The sequence below is a fragment of the Sporobolomyces salmoneus genome (assembly GCF_050403485.1).
Source record: "Sporobolomyces salmoneus JCM6883 DNA, S_salmoneus_JCM6883_v1_ctg95, whole genome shotgun sequence".
Classification (NCBI taxonomy): Eukaryota; Fungi; Basidiomycota; class Microbotryomycetes; order Sporidiobolales; family Sporidiobolaceae; genus Sporobolomyces; species Sporobolomyces salmoneus.
The window spans coordinates 1-19,903 of NW_027481068.1; the positions used below are offsets into that span (position 1 = coordinate 1).

General features: G+C 51.3%; 7 protein-coding genes across 7 annotated transcripts; 5 read left to right on the forward strand and 2 right to left on the reverse strand.

The window, feature by feature from the left end:
- On the reverse strand, positions 1-589 carry JCM6883_004232 (uncharacterized protein; the record flags this gene model as incomplete). Its single annotated transcript, XM_076635346.1, has 4 exons — positions 1-122; positions 191-284; positions 356-387; positions 556-589. Coding segments are annotated over 4 exons (282 nt in total), but the record flags the coding sequence as incomplete, so codon positions are not given.
- A 1,099-nt stretch (positions 590-1,688) lies between these two features.
- Positions 1,689-3,037, forward strand: JCM6883_004233 (uncharacterized protein; the record flags this gene model as incomplete). The annotated part of the gene is made up of 6 exons (XM_076635347.1): positions 1,689-1,701; positions 1,839-2,050; positions 2,124-2,328; positions 2,405-2,556; positions 2,618-2,872; positions 2,936-3,037. The coding sequence occupies 6 exons, from the start codon at positions 1,689-1,691 to the stop codon at positions 3,035-3,037; spliced, it is 939 nt and encodes a 312-aa protein (XP_076484656.1).
- A 566-nt stretch (positions 3,038-3,603) lies between these two features.
- On the forward strand, positions 3,604-4,620 carry JCM6883_004234 (uncharacterized protein; the record flags this gene model as incomplete). The annotated part of the gene is made up of 7 exons (XM_076635348.1): positions 3,604-3,609; positions 3,668-3,730; positions 3,870-3,924; positions 4,004-4,112; positions 4,192-4,265; positions 4,334-4,452; positions 4,516-4,620. The coding sequence occupies 7 exons, from the start codon at positions 3,604-3,606 to the stop codon at positions 4,618-4,620; spliced, it is 531 nt and encodes a 176-aa protein (XP_076484657.1).
- A 267-nt stretch (positions 4,621-4,887) lies between these two features.
- Positions 4,888-10,705, reverse strand: JCM6883_004235 (uncharacterized protein; the record flags this gene model as incomplete). Its single annotated transcript, XM_076635349.1, has 8 exons — positions 4,888-5,046; positions 5,105-5,241; positions 5,319-5,526; positions 5,595-5,720; positions 5,786-5,950; positions 6,015-6,322; positions 6,385-10,423; positions 10,487-10,705. 8 exons carry the CDS (start codon positions 10,703-10,705, stop codon positions 4,888-4,890), a joined length of 5,361 nt encoding a protein of 1,786 aa, XP_076484658.1.
- A 748-nt stretch (positions 10,706-11,453) lies between these two features.
- On the forward strand, positions 11,454-12,764 carry JCM6883_004236 (uncharacterized protein; the record flags this gene model as incomplete). The annotated part of the gene is made up of 6 exons (XM_076635350.1): positions 11,454-11,486; positions 11,571-11,949; positions 12,018-12,070; positions 12,134-12,326; positions 12,386-12,513; positions 12,585-12,764. 6 exons carry the CDS (start codon positions 11,454-11,456, stop codon positions 12,762-12,764), a joined length of 966 nt encoding a protein of 321 aa, XP_076484659.1.
- Positions 12,765-13,923: 1,159 nt separating this feature from the next.
- On the forward strand, positions 13,924-17,516 carry JCM6883_004237 (uncharacterized protein; the record flags this gene model as incomplete). Its single annotated transcript, XM_076635351.1, has 7 exons — positions 13,924-14,553; positions 14,627-14,803; positions 14,866-15,039; positions 15,169-15,255; positions 15,318-15,410; positions 15,474-15,900; positions 15,964-17,516. 7 exons carry the CDS (start codon positions 13,924-13,926, stop codon positions 17,514-17,516), a joined length of 3,141 nt encoding a protein of 1,046 aa, XP_076484660.1.
- Positions 17,517-17,937: 421 nt separating this feature from the next.
- Positions 17,938-19,765, forward strand: JCM6883_004238 (uncharacterized protein; the record flags this gene model as incomplete). Its single annotated transcript, XM_076635352.1, has 2 exons — positions 17,938-18,800; positions 18,859-19,765. The coding sequence occupies 2 exons, from the start codon at positions 17,938-17,940 to the stop codon at positions 19,763-19,765; spliced, it is 1,770 nt and encodes a 589-aa protein (XP_076484661.1).
- Between the last annotated feature and the right edge of the window lie 138 nt (positions 19,766-19,903).

The window sequence follows — 19,903 nt, forward strand, 5'->3', positions numbered from 1 at the left end:
GAGGAGATCTTTGCCGTCTTCGAAGGCTTCTTCGATTTGTTGTCCAACTTCAGAGTCGGGGACCTTGACGTCGTCCTTCGAGGTACCGTCGTTGGTCATGAGGTTGAGGAAACCGTCATCAACTAGAAAAAGAGAGGGAGACGAGTCAGTTTTGCATTTTCGTTCTGTCGTCTCGTAAAATAAGACTCACTGTTAACGAGCTGGTATTCGGTACGGGCAACGTTGGGGACATCCATGTTGTGGGTCGAAGGGGAGAGATCTTCCATCTTCTTTCCGGTGAAGATCTGAAATAATTTTCCGAACGAGCGAATGGTCAATTTCTCGAAACTTCGCACCTCTGAGTGGAACGACTCACATCGATGGCTACCAAGTGGACCTTGGCGTGTCCTGCGAGCTTCGAGGTGCAGCCAGATCAGGCTCAGGCTCGATGGAACTTCCTCGAGAAGGTTGCGACGAAATGTCGTCCGAGCGCTTCACACTTCGGTCGCGAAAATGTCTCGCCCATCGACTGCCGCTCATCACAGGACTCGCTCGCAGACAGTGCGGCAGAAGTACCCTCGACACGCAGCTCAGCGTCAGCCCGAACCATTGAGTTAAAAGCATGGCGAATCTGAACTCGGCTTCGCACGGAAAACTGAGCTCGAAAAGTATGCCTAGAGTCCTCTAGCGTGCCTCGAGCTCACTACGAAATTCGCCTGCTGTAGCTCTCCTCGAAGCCGTCGTCTGTCATCCACGAATTCCATCGAATACGAATGAGATTAGCAAGTTTCAAACCTTTTCCTTCGTCGATCGTTTTTTCGAAAGCCTAGAACGTGAAGTCGAAAGGCTTCTGAGAATCCCTCACCGAGCGGTTTCTGCAATCTCGCCACAAGCTCGCTCGTTACAAGAACAGCTTTCATCGCCCTCCAGAGTTAGATAAACACCTGCACGCTCCCTCTCAAGTCACACGTACGAAAGTTCCCAAAAGACCTCGGTTCCTCTCTCCCGCCCCTCTTTACTCCTCCCTCTCCCCCAGTTCTCCCCTCGCCTAAACTCGCGCTCTTCTCACCTAGCCAGTCTCATTCGACTCTTCAAGACTCGACAGTTGCAACCCACCTAGATAGACCTTCAACTTCGGGCAATCTTCCCTTCTCTCGTCGATCGAATCGCCTCTCAAGAGACTCGTTTTCGCTCGCCTCTTTCCCGAAACACTTTGCCGCCTTTAGACAGACAATGGCAGATTTCGTTAAACTCAGCATCTTTGGTACCGTGTTCGAGGTCACTACGTGGGTTTCTCCCCGAGACGACGGACTTTGGCGAGAGATTGACTGACGAGTTCCACTCTTGCCTCTCTCTTACCTCCTTCCACGTATCTCTGTGCCGCGAAACCTGAATTGAATGTTGTTCGGTGGTGGTTGGATTCACTTAGTCGATATGTTGATCTTCAACCGGTCGGGATGGGAGCGTTCGGACTTGTTTGTTCCGCAAAAGACGAGGTCAGTTTAAATAGCCCGTTCTCGCTACCATTAATATTCGAGATCGCTGTGAACTGACACGCAAATTGGAACGACGCAGCTTACTGGTCAATCCGCTGCGATCAAGAAGATGTGAGATTTTGTTCTTAATCAATCTCAGACGAGAAACTTCAAGCTCGGAGCTGAGCTGACTCTCGATCCCCTTCTTCCCGCATTCGCTGCCATTCCAACAGTATGAAACCTTTCAGTGCGTCTTGCTTTCCCCTTTTTCTGCTCGAAATGTCGAATTTCAAAACTGATCGTTTTCCCCTTTACTCTCTCAACCCTCGCTCTTCTACACTCCACTTGATCAACTACACCAACTCGATCTGAACGATCACCCAGGCACGCCCGTTCTCGCCAAGCGAACTTACCGAGAATTGAAACTCCTAAAACACATTCAACACGAAAACATTATCTCTCTCTCCGACATCTTCATCTCCCCTCTTGAAGATATCTACTTCGTCACAGAACTCCTCGGTACCGATCTCCATCGTCTCCTAACGAGTCGACCTCTCGAAAAGCAGTTCATCCAATACTTCCTTTACCAAATTCTCGTTCGTTTCGACCCTTTGCTCCTCTGCTCTTCTCGGAGCTGCGAGGTTGACAAGATTTTTGGATGATGTACAGCGAGGATTGAAGTACGTCCACTCGGCTGGAGTAGTTCACCGTGATCTCAAACCTTCAAACATTCTCGTCAACGAAAACTGCGATCTCAAGATTTGCGATTTCGGTCTCGCCCGTCTCGCCGACCCTCAAATGACTGGATACGTATCGACGAGGTATTACCGAGCGCCGGAGATCATGCTCACTTGGCAAAAGTACGATGTCGCTGGTAAGCCTTTTTCTCTCTCTCTCCTCATGTTTGACCGCAAGAGCTCAGCGTTTCTTCCTCTCGTTGTTCCAAACAGTCGATATTTGGTCTGCAGGATGTATCTTTGCCGAGATGCTAGAAGGAAGACCACTCTTCCCTGGAAAGGATCACGTCAACCAATTCTCGATCATCACTGAACTTCTCGGTACCCCTCCTGAGGATGTCATTCAAACCATCTGTTCCGAGAACGTGAGTCACAAAGCCCTCGATTAACCCCTCGGAATGTTGCTGACCTCGTGTGCGAAAACAGACCCTCCGATTCGTTCAATCTCTACCTAAACGGGAACGAATTCCTTTCGCTCAAAAATTCCGAGGTGCCGACCCTCTCGCACTCGACCTCCTCGAAAAGATGCTTGTATTCGACCCTCGGAAACGTATCGACGCTGGACAAGCGCTTGCACACGAATACCTCGCGCCGTATCACGACCCGAGTGATGAGCCCGTTGCGCCTGAAGCGTTCGATTGGAGTTTCAACGATGCTGATCTACCTGTCGATACTTGGAAGGTGACTTACAGTTCTCGCTTTCCACTTGACAAGGTCATTGACTGACAAATTGTCGAATCGTAGATCATGATGTACTCTGAGATTCTCGACTTCCACAACATCGAAAACACTCCCGACGCGAACGAAGGACCCGTCACTGGTGCCGTACCATCTCCCGCTGCATGATTTTATTCTCCATGGTGAACAGAAAGTGAAAACGAAGAGGGGAATCTCTTCTTCTTCCGAAGGTCTACAGTAGTTTCTGTTTCGTTTCTTTTTTGGTGTTGCTTCCTTTTGCTTGCGTATATCTTTTCCCTTCCTCTGTTTTTCTTCTCTCTCTACAATTCGGGGGCTGTTTCCTGCTCTTCACTGGGGTTTTCTTCAAGTCGCAAACCGTTATTCTACCTCGCTTACTTTTTGTCATTTCTCTTTTCCTCTTCCTTCCTCCTCTCACTCCTTCTCCATCCCCATCGCCTCCCTCCCTCTCCTTCTCTTCTCCGTTGCTCTCCTTGTACATGCACAAATTCTAAATCATTCTCTTCCTGACATCAAAACACGTTCAAATGGCACGCATTGCTGATAACCTCGTCCTTACGAGTCTGCGAGGGTTCTATCAACCAAAGGATACTATCTCTTTGAAAAATCGTTGCGCGAAAAAGCTGCGCTCTTCGAAAGTCGCGAAGTAGTTTGGAAGAAACGTCACAAGTCGGTTCCTCCTCTCTCACTTCTCACTCACCAACTTCGACTCAACAATGGCTGTCAGTCCTTGAGCTCCTGGCTATACGTGGCTAGACACTGACTCGCTTATTCACGCAGATTCAAAATCAACTCACTTTCTTGCTCCTCCTCCTCGAAATTGCAACTTTTGCGATCCTCATCGTCAGTCTACACTCTCTTTGACGTCTTATCTTCCCAGTTGTGCTACTCAGCTATGCTACTGAATCATCCACCACCCTCAAAGAGGGCTACACCAAGGAGAACTCGGCTGATGACGCACCGTTTTGCTTCGCTTTTCTAGGTTCCTCTCCCCTTCACCTGGAGGAGAGCTCTATTCAAGACTATCGCAGAGTCTCGTAAGTGTTCGAAGTCTCTCATACGATACGCAAGTTCGCGGCGTTGACGTGTGATGGTTCCGACGCTCTCATTTCGTAGAGATTATCGCCAAGGTTCAATACGGACTCAAGATCACATTCATCTTCGTGGCACTGTTGTTTGTCGATGCCGTTAACCAAATGCTCAAGATTCAACGCGAGAAGGAAGTGTGAGCCTCATCGAATCTCTCCAAATCTCCTTCTCTTCGGAACCTCGAGCTGACGGACTCGTCTATCGGAATGTTGTAGTATGCACGAACAAGGAACTGTCCAAACCGATTTGAGGTCTCAAACTGACTACAGAAGTCGAAAATTCCTTGCCGGTAAGAAGCATTTGCGAATTTCTCCCTCACTCTTGCAACGATACTGAATTGCTTCTTTCCTCTGACAGAGCGCAACTTCTACCTCCACGGATTCACCCTTTTCCTCTCGCTCATTCTCTCGCGAGTTTACTCGCTCGTACTCGACTTGATCAAGGCTCAAGAAGATCTGGCGATCATTAAATCTCAGGTTAGTCTTCCCTCCTTATTCGCCAGAGAGACCCGTTTATTGACTCCCTGACGTTCGATGTAGGCCGGAGATCTTAAAGCTGCCAAGGTCGCACCCGCACCCGGAGACCGTGTCGACGCGAACCGTAAAAAGGTTGAAACCGTCGCAGTTGACAAGAAGAACGAGTAAACAAGTGCATTCGTTGGACGGCTATGCAGAACTGAATGAAAGGACGACAGTAGACGGAAGAGGAACGGAAACGGGAATATTGAACGGAACGCGAGACTGTACAAAGTGAATTTGTTTTGATTCGATACCTTCTGCTGTCTGATCTTTCAAGTATTACGTGCTCGGTTCTTTTCCTCTCTGTGTGAAAAAGTATACCATATTTCTCCTCATAACAACTCGCGCAATAACTTGTTACTCAGAAAAGGATGATTTCAAGTTTGCTGAAGATCATAAGTAGAAAGCGATAGCGGCACGAAGGATTTTGATATCCGGCAGATTCGATTCGTTAAAGATCTTTGGACTGTCAGCGCTGGCGGAAGTGAGGGTGTCGAGAATCTCTTTGACGAGTTTCGCGTAAGATCGTTTAGGAATCTCGTCGCGAATTGACTGCGTCGAAAAGATTGGTCAGTCTCCGGTGTACTCGAGCGAAGGAGATGAGACTAACGGAGAAGTAGGTTCTCATGGCAGAGAGCATGTCGCGAAGGAATCTCATGACGGTCGGTTTCGGAACGAGAGGTTTTGCGAATGGAGCGGTTGCCGAGGGTTGAAAGCTGGCGATTCGAGCAGCATTCGCAAAGATGACTGAAGAAACATATCCAAAGGGTTAAATCTCGATACTTCGATACAAAGGGCGACACGAGAGAAGAAACAAAACGCACCTCGAAGAAAATCGATTCGTTTATCGAGAAGTTCGAGTTGTTCAACCTCGACGAGGTGCGAAGTCGCAGCGCGATCGAAAGGCGCGTTGTCGAAAAGCGGCGAGGGAGTATCGACGTTGAGTAGAAGCTCGGTAAGGATGTGCTGAGAGGTGAGTTTCGAAGACACGATCGTGCTGAACCAGATTGAGAGTATTTCTTCCATGCAATCCTGTTTCGATTTGAAGCATCAGTTCAGCGTTGGCATTTTCAGAGAGAGATACACAGTTTGTAACGCACGGAGTAGATCGTCGGCTCGTGGTGAAGAATCTGAATCGCGAGAAAGAGTCCTGTATCGAGTTTCCCGAGACCATCTCCGATTCGTTGAAACGAGTGGTCGCCGTATCGTAGGTAGGGAGACCATTTCTGTAGATGTTTGGAGGTAGGTTAGCCCAGTCCACGAGCGAGGTCAGCAGCAGAAGTGAACTTACGTCGATTCCGTGCGAAACGAGAATCGCGATACACCGAGTCCAAGATTCGACAACATCATTCGCATAGCTCGAGCGATCTCCAATCTTCGGACCAGTACCTAGCGAACCACCGTATACGCGACCGATGAGGCTGAAGAAAGATGCGACGAGATTCGTTTTGATCGTCTGCAATGATCACAAAATTGATCGTCAGAGATGAGCACATTTAGATCGCTGATTGCAGGCTCACCGATGCCAAGGTCTTGTCTTTTGCACGGATGACTTCAAGTTCCGCAATCGCTTCGACTCGAGGAGGAGCGACTTCTTCACCGCCGAGGAGAGCATCGAGAGCTGGATCGTTAAAGTCGAATTCGTCCATGCCGTAGTCGTCTTGACTCTCCTGTTGCGTCGCTTGCGGTTCGGCGTCCGCTGGAGGCGGGGCGACAGCTTGTAGAGCTTGCGAGCGAAGGTCGAGGAAACAATCGATCGTTTTGAGCACTTCTCGACCGATCATCGGATCGAGGGCGAGAGCTGACTGCAATATGTTACTCGTCCAGGCTACACAAACTCTCGGAGTCAGCTAAATGTTGTCTTCACCTAATGAGAAGAAACAGATTTACCGGGATGAAGAAGTCCTGAATCAGGGAAAGCATGACCGTCTGATTCGCTTGCCTTCTTCCAGCGCATGACGTCTTGTACGAGTCGAAGCGACATCGTGATCAAGAGCGCGCGAGGCCACAAGAGGTCTTCTTTCGATTTCTCGTTCCTTTCGACTCGACGTTGCTTCTCGATGTCGAGGTACTCGGTCGTGAGGTGCGAGACGATCTTGGCGAGCCAATCGAGGAGAGGTGCGAGAGGAAGATCGAAGTGGCGGAATGCGAGGGCCCAATACCGAATCGCTCGAACTGTCGCTTTTCGAGCTTCTTCATCCTTTTTCGCGAAATCGAGGAGTTTGCTCGCTTGTTCGACTTTCTGTCCGGCTTGGGCGGGATGGAGGATTGCGAGGGTCAGGAGGAGAGAGTAATGGTTGACGAGGATCGAGTCGCTCTTCGTCAGTTCGGTAGCTTGTCCAGTCCAATCGGTGCTCATTGGAGCAAGTCGGACCGAGAGACGAGTCAGTTGAGTCGCTCGTTTGCGTTTCTCTGCGTCGGTGGAATCGGGAAGATTGTTGACAGCCGAAACCACGAGTTTGAGGAAGATTGAGAACGCCGTGTCGGTAGAGGATTCGAGTTCGACCGATCCAAACTTGTCGAGGTTGACGAGTTGAGCAGGGAAGTCGGCGATATGCTCATGAAAGAGGTTTGAAAGTCGGCGTGCCGCGACGAGACCGAATAGTCGAGTGAGGAGGTCGTCGTTGACTTGAACTTTCCAGTCCCATCGTTCGACAAAGACGAGACACCTTGCGAATAACGTTGAGAGATAGCGATCTCGACGAGCCATCGCAGTACTCGATACGACGTGTTCGGGACCCGAGAGCGTGCTGGCTTTGATCGAATCGAGACAGCGTAGCATTATCGGCCAATGCGATCCGAGTCGAGGTTTTGACGACGAGATTCCGGATGGCGAGAATTGGGAAACGGCACAGAGGAACATCGTCGTAATAGACAAGACTTCTCCTGCTACTGGACCTCCGTTCTTCGCGCTTGATGGCAAGGTCGCGACGGTTTCTTCGAGAACGACATTCCACAGATCACTTTCGTCGAACCTTGTCTCTCCCTGTCCTTCGCTTCGTGTCGCAAGGGAGATCAGGCCGAGCCAAGCTTCGATAGTGACGTCGGAGACGAGGAGTTGACCGGAAGTCGAATCTTGCATCACCTTTTTGAGGTTTTCGAGCGAGCGATCGATTCCATGCTGGAGGAGAAGTCGGACGAGGTTCGTGGCGAAGCGTGATAGTCGACGAGAATCGCCCCCGACCGCGGAAGTCGATCCGAGACGAGCTGTGAGATCGACGGAGTACCAAGATTGAACGATTCGAGCCTTTCTGATCTGTCGGGATTGAGCGCCCTCCACCTTAACGTTGTCGATTCGAACTTGTAGGTGATCGAGCTGGGTCGCAAGTGTTGAGCCGAATCGATTTCTGGTGTCGGACGAAGCGGAAACGAGTTTCGTCGAAACGAAGTTCCCAAGGAAACGCAAGGCACGACCCAAGTTGCCGAGTGGATCGACTTGCTGTTCATCGGAGAGAGAGGGGAGATTTGAGATCGAGTCGTAAATGGCATCTGTCAAGGTCGGAAGAACAGTTTCGATCGCTTCGGGAGTTGAGCCAGAATCGAGCGAGATTCCGTAGACGAAGGTCGAGACGAGAGAAGCGGAGGAAGGGTGAATGAGGGAGTAGAGATGTCCATTGCGGACGAATGACTCGCCGAGAGCGAATTGAACGCCAGGTGGTAGTCGTCGAATTCCGAAGTCGAGAGTGAATTTGCCGAAAATTGCCCAAATTTCGCTGTTGTCCGCCGATTGAGTCGACTCTGTAGTCGCGGCAAGAGGAGCAATACGGGGGTTAGCCACGACGGGAGGCAGAATGATGTCCTTGTCGTCGAGTTCGTTTCGAAGTCCGGCAAAGACGAAAATCGATCGATCCGTGTCGAGTTGAACAGCTCTGGCGGGTCTTCGGTGAGGTTTCGACAATCCTCCTCCTCCTGTTTGCCCGTCTCGCCCGTCTCGCCCCTCTCGCCTAGCCATCTCTTTGCTTCCATCTTTCGTCCTCTCTTTCCCCTTGACTTTCTTTGTAATCTTCCCATACTTGTTCCGTGCGCCGTTCGCGGTCCTGCCCCCCTTCTTTGATTTTCGTGCTCGCTTGAGAAACCGATCGACGATATCGTCGTCCTCTTGACCTCCCCTTCCTCGTTTCGGGGCGAAACTCCGCTGCCAAGCAGAGACTGCGTCGATTTCCTCCTGCTCTTCCTGTTCCGCTTCGCTATCGGTACGATCCGGTTCTTCGCCCGACTCGTCCGTGAACGCATCTCCATCGAGTCGCATGGGTTGATCGAGCATCTTCGCGTCTCTTCGAACTTTCGCTTTGTTCCTCCTCTTTTCTTCAATTTCTTCATCACCCGAGTTGAGGTCGTCGCCTGGATCGATACCCATCGCTCGCTCCCTCTCCATCAACTTGAGATCCTCCTGAGCCTTTTTAAAGAACGATTTGGGCAACATCGAAGTCAAAGCTTTTCTTCGAGAATTATCGAGCTTGAATCGAGTTCTGCGAGCTTCTTCTCCCTCTTCCGCCTCGCTTCCTTCTGGCTCCTCCTCCTCCTCTTCGACTTCGCTCGGTACCTCTGATTCCCCGTCGAGACTCTGCACTTGGACGTCGTCCGAGTCGGACCCTTCTGACGAGTTCGCACGCAGGTTGAGAATGTCGGCGTCGAGAGCGTTTCTGTCGATTCTCCCCTGTCGAGCGTGGACTGACTTTGACGGTTTGGCCATGTCTCTTCGACCTCCAGAAACATAGTGGCGTGGTCGGGCTGGAGAAGAAGCGGGAGGTTCACTGTCGGCGCGAGTAGGAGCGGATTTGCTGTGCGTGCGAGACCGTCCCTCTTCGTTCCTCTGCTTCGTGGGAGGGCGTTGACCGTTCGATGTCGTAATAGGGCGAGGTCGAGACTTGTTACCACGAGAAGCAATTCCAGGAGAGGATGAAGGAGGTTCACTTTCAGCGCGAGGTCGTTCTGGTCGAGACTTGCGCGGCAGTTTCTTGACAAAGATCGGATTCGGACCAGTTCGTTCAGGGTCGTCGATTCGAGATGGTCCCTTGCGGCGAGGTGAAGTACCTGCTTCGAGACAGTGCAAAGTGAGTCGAGCACTACAATGAGAAAAAGAGGTAATTTCACCCTTCGTTCGTGCTTTCTTCTCACGGTTGATACCAAGTCCCGCTTCCGTTTCTCTTCCCATCCTTTCCTTCCTCCTCGCTTCCCGCTCGAGCAAAGTCAATCCATCCTCGCTCTCGTCTTCGTTCGAAGAGAAACCCGTGCTCGGCTGTGCGTCTCGCGCTCGCCTGGGTCCTTCTTGACTCGCTCCCGCTCCCTCTTCCTCTCCCTCGACGAGCCATCCTCCAAGATCGTCCTTCTTCTTCCCCGCCTGTTCAAGCTTTTTTCTCCGAAGCTCTTCCGCCGACAATTCAACCGCTTTTGGGCCTGCTACGACTGCTCCCGCCCAACCATTTTTAAGTAAAGACTTTTGATATCGAAACTGTTCTGTCGAGAAAGGTCGGAGTTGAGCGGCGGTACGATTTCGGAGCGAACGACCTGCGACAGGCGATGGAGGCAGAACTGGGAAATCGTCTGCGGGAGAAGGCGAACGTCGAGGTGTGGGAGAGCGTCGAGGAGGTGTCGAGACTTGTCGTTCAGAAGCAGAAGGGGAAGAAATGGAGAGCTGTCGAGCTGGTTTAGGTCGAGTGATTGCTTTTAGAGTTTCGAGCGAATCATCCGATTCGACTGGAGAGATCAAACGCTGTTTCTTGCTGCTCGTTGTACCGATCGTCTTTCGTGATGGAGGAGAGGTCCCTAGAGAAGTGCGAACGACTGGAGGAGAGGTTCTCGAGGAGGATGAAGCGGTAGTCGGGGAAGGAGAACGAGTTCTTTTCTGCTTCGATTTGGCGAAAATCTGCGAAGGGGGAGGTAGCTCGTCGTCGGTAGATGTTTGTGGTCGCATGGGACTCATGGAGAGCTAGTGAACGACGTCCTCTTAGCTATAGTAAGGATTGAGAATGATCGGAAAGATGCGACGTACCTCGTCATCGCTTGTAACCGGGTCTTCCGGCCGCTGAGACTGCTCTGCAGCTTCATTGCGAGCATCCGCTGTGTTGCGTTTGATCCAATACCCTTCTCCGCCAGAGAACGCTTCTTCCTCTTCCCGTTCACCGATGTCACTGGTCGGAACGAATGGCGAGTCTGGGATATACGGCTGTCGCGAAGTCGATGCTACTGGACTGTATGGAGCATGCTCCATTCGAGGTTCAGTCGAGTTCTGGTGGAGAAGAGAGGATCGGAAACTTTGCGCGTTTCCTCTCTCCTCTACACATCATCAAACATCGCTCGATGCGGCTCCGAACTCCGGAGACCCTCGAATCAGCTTCGTAGACGCGCAATTCAGCGCATCAAACGCGAATTCACATCGTCTCTCTCAGATCAAAACAGCTTCGCTCGACATCCAAAGTCTTCTCGCCTCATTGAAGTCAGCACCGCAGAGGGGGATAGAATTGTGCTGAGTTGTTAACTGGGAATATGGCTGCTTCGAGGGACGACCAGACTGAGTGAGGTCGAGAATTGGTACGCACTTTCAATTCTACTCTTTGCTTTCCATCGCTCCCGTAATTCCGAGTTCTAAAGCCGAAGGCCATACAGTGAACAATGTGTATGGATCGCCGAAACAGATAGCAACGGTGTCGAAGCTTGACCTCCGTAGCCATTCTCAGGTTTTTCTGCTCGCTCACGGGCTTGCGCTCTCCCACTCGCTAACTCTTCGACACTGCATGATCCCGATCGTGTGCAATCTATTCCATTTCGATTCCTTTGTCGTCAGTACGCGTCAGAAAACAAGACTTGACACAGATCGCTTTCTCTCTGCACACGGACCTCCTTTCCCCTTCAATTTTCTCATCCCAATCGGACAATCGTTCTCTTGTTCGCCCTTTGGTTCGATCCTCTTTTCGCACCTTGCTTCACGACTCCCGCAAAGAAGACTACGACTCCGCTCCATGAAGCCTGTGTCAGTAACTCGAGATCTTGTTGTAAGCTCGTCTTGCTCTCTTTCCCAACACGTTTAAGACTGGTGAAGCTGACGCGACTGCACCACCTTATCACTTCCCTGATAGCACTTTCGTAAACTCCCCGCAAGGCATACAGCACTTGCCGCAGTCGCGACCTCTTTCCTCAACCTGCTCTCATCGACGGATCATCCCTCAGCTCCTCAACTCCGTTCCGCATTCCTTCCGGCCTTGACGGGTTCCGATCAGAAACCTCGCGATCCAGGAGTAGCTCAGGACTTTGATCGACAACTACTGGATTTCTTCCTCCATCCTCCCGCGATCACTCTCCTTCAAGCTGTTCTGTCAACGGATCAAATCGAGAATGCCTGGAAAGGAGGAGAGGACAGCCCGATGACGAACTCTATCTTCCTGTCGTTCCCGCTGCATCAAGAGTTGGAAAGGGCGAAAAGTGAGGGTCAAAAGGAGGAGATCGCAAACCTAAGCAGTAAGTCTGGTTTTAACTTCGTCGGGAGTAGTAGATAGTGGGCTGACGATCGGGTCTGGTTGCGATAGTGATGGTCATTGCGACAGTCGCTCACGAACTCGCTCAATGGATTTACGTCAAAGTAAACCCAGTGACTTCCTCGATCTACCTGTGAGCTCGACTGAAATCTCGCGCTTAATTCTAGGTCAACGGCTATCACTACCCCGACGCGTACTCTGACACGGCTTCTCTACACACAACCCAAACTCGCGTGTCGGTTTCATCCTTAAAGTCGAACGAATCGACACTCGTTCCATCGCGAAACAAAGACGATGTCGGATTCCGAGCTGTCATGGCGCTCATGGGATGTGATTACGAGCTCCTTACATATGCTATAGGTATGTCAGGTACTGAAATCCCTCGTATTATCACGAGCTGATGGAATTACGCGAAACAGGAGAACGACAACTCGTCAAACGACGGTTCCCGACTCGACGTTCCGCCTCATTGACTCCTCCTCTCATATACTACCTCATCGGAGATACGCCTGCGATCGTTGACATTACCTCTTGGCCTCCAACTGTCGTGAGTCCCCGGTCGCGAATCGAGATTCTCTCGGTCGATTTGGCTCGAGCTGACCCATTCTTTACGACTAGGCGGGGATGACTCCTCCTTTCAAAGAAGGAGACTCTATGTACGCCATCGCCTCCGTCCTGACGCCGAGTGGGATCGGAAAGCTCCATGGTTCTTGTCTCATCGCATCTTCCGACTCTGTCTCACTCATGACGGCTTCGACTGATGATCACACATCTGGCGCGAGTGGATACAACAAGTAGTGTTTCTGTGTCGAGTGTCCTCTTCTGTACTCCTTTTCTGTGTTTTTGCAACTTCGTCGTTTGTTTGTCAACACAAGACAATAGGATGCGCCCAAGACTATCGGAGAACGTGCGAGAGCCTGCAGTCGTTGTAGGTCGATATGAGAACGATAAGGTTTCGCAATCGATTGCAAACGAGAAGAAGAAGATGCGAAGAAGGTGTCTTCTCGCTGACTTTCCCAGCGGCTAAAATCCCAGTTCATCGTACGAAGCGAGTACCGCAGAGATCACGGCGATCTTCCACATTGGTGCTTCCTTTCGCTGCATACGAATCTCGTCGAGTGCGGTCGAAGCTTTGCCTGCCTCGAGTTTCGAGGCGACATGAGAGGAGTATCAGATGCGCCGTTCATCCCCTTCCTCGCCCTGCTCCACGACATTGACGCGGACCTCGTAAAGGGCCTGCGTGGGAAACAGAGTATGGATGCGAAGAAAAGAGGGCATTGCAGCGTTGAAGCAGGTTCAAGTTCGCAAAATCGAGGGATGTGAACACACCGCGCGGTGCGGAGAGAACCCGTCTCACAATACAAGCTGCTGTACTGTGAGTGAACTGTAATGAGTAATCTCTGTAGAGCGAAGTATACAGACGAGAGAACGCTTCAAAGCGGAAAGAAGTAGCGCGAGCGAACGCTTTTCCTTCGGATCTTGTTGACCGCGGCAGGCGTATGGTAGCCAGCGGAACATTGCTGAACCGCAGACGAAGGAAGAAGTAGAAGCCGGGAGAAGAGCTGGACGTCCGTAGCGCCTTTGTTTCCTTGAAGTTGCCCGATTGAGAACGTCGCTCATTCCTCATCTTTCTCTTCCACCGATACCAGACTAGCAACAATCCGACCTAACACACCTAGCACTGAGGAGAAGACAAGCTCGCCTTCGACCTCTGTTCCTTCAAGCTCCTCACTCTCCTCTCATTCCTTGATCTCCTTCCTGAAACAGCACCCTCATCTCCTCCCAAATCTCTCAGACCGACTATCGCGATTCGACTAGCAAGTACTGTACTATCCATCCATACGAGTTCACCCTAGATTCGAGCCGGCTCGTTCAATCTCGACCCCCCTCCCCCTTCCTCGCCTCGGAACCTCCTCTCATCTCTAGGACGTCGGCGGTATCAGCACGAGTCTGAGTGATGGCTGCAGTGCATCCTTACGCCGCGAATCGACCCAATCCCGGCTTGTCCCTTGCTCAACGTACGCCTTCTAATGGCTCCTCATTCCTCGCTCCTTCCTCCTCCTCGACTCGTCCACAGATGGACCGCGCAGGATCACATTTTGGCGACACTCCCGTAGCGACGAACTCAGCCCTCAATAAACAAGCTTCCGCCTCTTCCTCGCTTTACCAGAATTGTCTCTCGGCGCGGGATCGACTCTCTCGAGTTCCCGGGTTCAAGGCAAGGTTCTTCGATAATGAGGAGTTGTTATCACCGTCAGCAGGAGCGGCATGGAGTGGGACGAGCGGATTCGGAGGAGGAGGAGGAATCGCAGAAGACAGCAGTAATCCATTAGGTCCTCAAGCCGATCCAGTTTCCCAGTGCTTGAACGTCCTCCGCCTCGGATCTTCCCTCTGCTTCCTATTCAACAAACTGGGTCACTCGCATCAACTCGACGTGAATCCAGCCGCGACTCTCGGAAACTTGAAAGCTTGTCAGAGGGGAACGGCTCATTTTATCATGGCGTGCAAGCAGGACCTAGGGTGGACAGAGAGTGATTTATTCGCTGTGAACGAGTTATATTATCAGGATACGAACGGAGTAGTCAAGGTGAGTTCTATTCTGTTCTCATCTCTCTCGATTCATCTCCCTAATTGTTTCCCGTTTTCTCAACCCACGTTAGGTTGTGCACACGGTGACGAAGCTGCTCGACGAGTTGGAGTCGCTCGGAGTCCTGCTGCCGCCAGAAGAGAAACCAAAAGTAGTACCTCAGGCTGGACCTTCGGACGAAAGATCACTCGTCGTGAGGGAAATCCTAGACAGTGAGCGGAAATATATGCAGGATCTCGAGGTTTTACAGGTGCGGTCTCTTTCTGAGGTTATCGGTCGGCTAAACGAGAGAACTCACGACATCGTGATCAGGATTATCAACGCCAACTCCAAATGAACGATATTCTCACGCAAGATCAAATCCACTCGCTCTTCATCAACCTCAACAAACTCGCCGATTTCCAACGAAGGTTCTTGATCGGAGTCGAATCGAACGCTTCCCTCGCTCCGATGCAACAACGATTCGGTCACCTCTTCCTCCTCTCCGTACGTCTACATCCCATTCAGAATCATAGACTTCGCTACAACGCGAACGTCTGAGCACTCTCGAATTAGAAAGGGTTGCAGGACGCGAAAGGACCGTGCTGACGTTGCTTGTTCGCATGAAAACAACAGGAAGAGAACTTTGCTTGCTACGAACCTTATTGTGCCAATTTGACAACGGCTCAGGACTTGGCCATCGCAGAAAACGCTGCTCTTTCTGTACGTACCTCCTCTGTCATCCGCAGAGTCCGCTGTTCTAACCGATCGACTATTCGCCACAGAAACTTTCGCACGTCCTCGATCCGGTTTCGGAACTCGCTCCTCTACTCATCAAACCTGTTCAACGGATATGCAAATACCCTCTTCTTCTCTCAGTGAGCTCCTCTGGCAATCTTCCTCGCTGGACCGCGCTCACCGGGTCGGCTTCGTTCGTTCAGACTTTGCTGAAAAACACGCCGACCACGAATCCCTACTACGATGAACTGAAAGCTGGACTCGAATCGATCATGCGAGTGACGGATCGAGTGAACGAAGAGAAGCGAAGAAAGGAGAACTTACAGGCAGTCGAGGATTTGGGTCGACGAGTCGAAGATTGGAAAGGTCACGACATCAACTCGTTCGGAGATCTCTTACTACAAGAGAACTTTATCGTCATCAAGAACGACAACGAACGAGAATACCAGGTCTACCTCTTCGAACGAATCATCTGCTGCTGTAAAGAGGTTGGAGCGGTCGGGAAGAAGGACAAGAAGAGCAATTCGATCTTGAAACGGCCACCGAGTCAGCGCATCAACAAGCTTCAACTCAAAGGTCGAATCTTCGTCAACAACATCACTGGAGCTTCACAAATTCATCATCGAAGTGGTACGTTTCTTCTCTCTTGTGAAAGTCTCGAGCTGTTTGAGCTAACCTCGTCTATGTTTACAGGTCAATACCTACTCGAAGTGAGATGGAGAGGAGATACGAACGAGGAAGCGTTCACGATCAAGTGTCGAACGGAAGAATTACTCAAGCAGTGGCAGAAAGCGATCAACAAAGCTGTCGAAGATGCTCCCGCTCGTCGACGAGCTCACCACATGTCGGGTCGTCGATCTGAACGAGGAATCAACTCGCCCGCTTCCCAATTCCCGCCGACACCGATGTCAGAATTCGGTCCAAGTCTCTCTTCCGGCGCTTCAAACTATTCGAACCACGGCCCCGATTCAGGCTTCGCGTCTCCTCATCCTCAGTACTACCACAATCCAGCTCAACCTTCCTACCCTCCGAACCACCACGGATTCGACGACGAAGGAGAGGACCTCTACGAACACAGCGAATCGGGACGATCAACTCCGAGCACTCGACGTCCTCCCGGAACGAGATCTCTTCCCGCCGAGTATCGAGACGGAGGATCAATGACTGGACGACCTAGAGCTCAGACGGAGGACGCAAACTCGAACCTGATCAACCAATGGAGAAGTCAAACACCGGGAACTGGAGGAGCTCCGAATTTACCGCGAGGAGCTTCTCACTCTTCGACCGGAGACGGAGTATCGCTCAGGAGTTCTGCGAGCAGTCGTCAACTGAGGAGTCAACAATCGGCAGAATGGATTCCCCAGGGAGGATCGTTCACATCGAGTCCAGGAGTCGCCCATTCGAGATTACCCGCGGATCCTTCGATTGAGGAGACAACACCTCGACTAGAACAACGAGGAGGACCTCCGATTCATCGACAAGCCTCTCATCCAGTGCAACACCCGACGAACGCCGCTCCTCCGATGTTACGAAACCGATCAGCGAGCTCACCGAACGTTTACCAACTTCCGAACGGTCGATTCCCCGATAATTCTTCCTCGCCTCAACTCCCTCAGGAATGGCAGACGGCTCAGCAACAACCTTATCCTCCCGCACCTTCACACAAGCCGACTCACAAGAACAGCGGAGCGAGTTCAGGAGGAACGGTCGCATCTCAGTCCTCCGCGTCGGTTCATCAAAAACGATTCAGTTCCTCGAGTACCGGGACGAATCGAACTTCTGGTTCTTCACTCCGTTCCGGCGTTCTACCATACTCGTCCTCGACCTCTCCCTCGACGACTTACCCTGGCAGCGTCCCTCCTTCCGCGACTCTCCCGAACCTCCCTCGCGCTCACTCTTCTTCCCTCTCTAATGCGACGCACTCTTCCGCTCTCCCGACTGCTGTCGCCGTTCGAGTCAAGGTCTTCTTCGGCGAAGATACGTTCGTCGTCGTCGTTCTCGATACCGTGCTCTACGCCGAACTCGTCGACAAAGTGCTCAAAAAGATTCGAATGTGCGGAGGAGATCGAGCCCGAGTCGAAGCTGGATCGCTCAAGCTCAAGTACCAGGACGAAGACGGCGATCGAATTAAGATTACAAGTCAAGAGGACGTCGCGATGGCATTCGAAACGGCGAAATCGATGGCTTCTGAACGAAGTAACTCCGTTCCGTACGAACTTATTCTCCACGCCTCTATCGAACACTAGATCAGTCTCCTCTTTCGTCGTCGTCATCATCATCATCCCTTCACCTTCAAGATACCCATACATTCTCTTTCTCTCTCGCTGTTTTCTCTCGCAAACCCGGATTTTGCTTTTCGCTATTATTCTTTCAATACCCTTTCCCCTTCTCTCATTTCTCTTACTTCGCATCCCACGTTCACTACAGTACCCCGTTGTTTTCTCCTCCTTTGCTTGTACTTGCTCTCCGCTAGTCGTATTGTTTCTCTTTTCTTTCCCTCTTTCGTCAGTTTCCCTCCCCTTGCTGTATACTATCTCGTTTGTCTTTTCCTCGTTGTTTGCTGTCTCGAATTTCACAGTAATTTCTATCGGATCTCCAGATCGTCGCGACGAATAAATAACTTTCGAGAGCCCAATTTGACTGTCTTCTTCCGTTTCTCACCCTCCTATGTTGGGATTCCGGATAGCCAGTAGTCTACTGCTGCTGTTGGTACACGTCACATACACCCTCTCGACCTCGCATTCGAACGCGACTCATCCTCTTTTGTTCCCTCCTTTTGCTTCATCTCAAACGACTCTTCCAACGCTTCACACCTCGCTGTCGACCCTTCTACCAATCTTACCTTACTTATCACCTCCACCAGAACATACACTACTCGTCACTCTCGCGACTCCAGCATTCAAACCTCTCCTCCTCAACTGGATTTGTTTCCTTCGTTTTCGGGCCAAGTGGGGAGCGAAGGCAACACACAACGAGCATGGAGACGAGAATCAATTCGAAGATCCTTACGAGTCGACGCTCAAGCTCCTCGTGATAACGAGTGATGAAGGATTGGCGAGGGAATTGAGTGAATTGGGAGTAGTCACCTGGTGGTTGAAAGGAATCGATTGGGACGAGGTTGAAAGGGTGGCAGGGTTGGATGTTGAAGAAGATGGGGACAGCGCCGAGATCGCGATGGCCAAGGTCGAGCAGATGCTTCAAGACGACCTTTTCACGAATCTTCGACTTCTCGAACTCCTCTTGCCCTCCGAACCGGCTTCGAACAATCAGTCTAAGAAACTCACGTCAAGTCTGATACCTTGGGGGACTCTGCATTACCAATCGTTAATGTTGGAAAGAACGGCGGTAATGAGTGCGCTCGTCGGCTCGCTCGTCGAAAGTCAAATCATGGAGAAAGGGTTCAAGAAGGAGGAGGAACAGTTCTGGCGACGGAAGATTATGAGTCATGATTGGGAGAACGAGGAACCCCTCGAGTTACCGCAATTCGCTGGAGTCAAGGGAGTATTGCTCGTCGATAACGATGCAGTTTGGTGAGCGATTCTTGACCCTTTGTGTCGTGGACTGTGCTGATCTTGGTTGTTTGTACAGGCTATCATCTCCGACAGCGTTCATCGCACATCATTACCGTCCCGGAGGATCTCACCCTTCGATCGTTTTCGCTCCAGATATGGCTCCGACGACGGTCAACGCCTGGGGAACTCGCGAGATTCCTTGCGCTTGCTTCTTCTACACACGCACATCAGACTCGGGGGCTCAACTGGCTCACCATCACCCGCTCTCGACGATCTCGGATCCATACGATTATTCACCCTCGCGCGGCGCCGCCCAAGCTTGGAGGACGACAGCGATCTGTCACATCTCGATGCTCCTACGTTCACTCGCGACTGGTCGTCGACTCGCTTACGAACCCGACTCGAAGATTGCCGAGCTTACGAAAGCTCGCGCGCCGTCTTTCCAAGCGACCGCCTTAGGACCTGCGCTCTTCCTCGCCGAACAGATCCTCCCTTCCCTTCCCGAACCTCACCACGAACAATGGATGGAAGCACTCGGATCGGGAAACATTGACGACATCATCGACATCCTCGACGAGAGTATGCTTTCCCTCGACGATCAAAACGGAGGAAGAACTTGTCTTCAAACCGCTCAAGATTTCCAAACCTTCTCCCCGAACCCTGCCTTCCTCTTCGATAGCGGCATCACCTCACTCACGGCACAATACTCTCGCTCGGCGCAATTGACGTTCGGCCCGACGGCGAAAGCGCACTCGGCAATTCGAACCGAAGCGCTCCCTTACGATCTGTTTCCTCCGGGTATGAGATTCTTCGATGGTGGATTAGAACCGGGAACGAAACCTTGTGTTGTCCATGCGAACTATGCGACTGGAAGTAGGAAGGAAGAGTTGCTGCGGAAACGAGGAATGTGGGCACTCCTGCGAGGGGAAGGAGAGGAAGGAGGAGGATGGAGGTGCGATGCCGAGATCATGGCTCGCGCATAATTCGCTTAATCAGCTTTCATATACACCCGTATCATTATCCCCCTCGTCGTTCTCAGCACAATTATTCACCTTGTAGAATTAGTCGGAATTTCGTTATGGAAGAAGTTTTAGATTCGGTTAAGTTTGATACACGTCAGT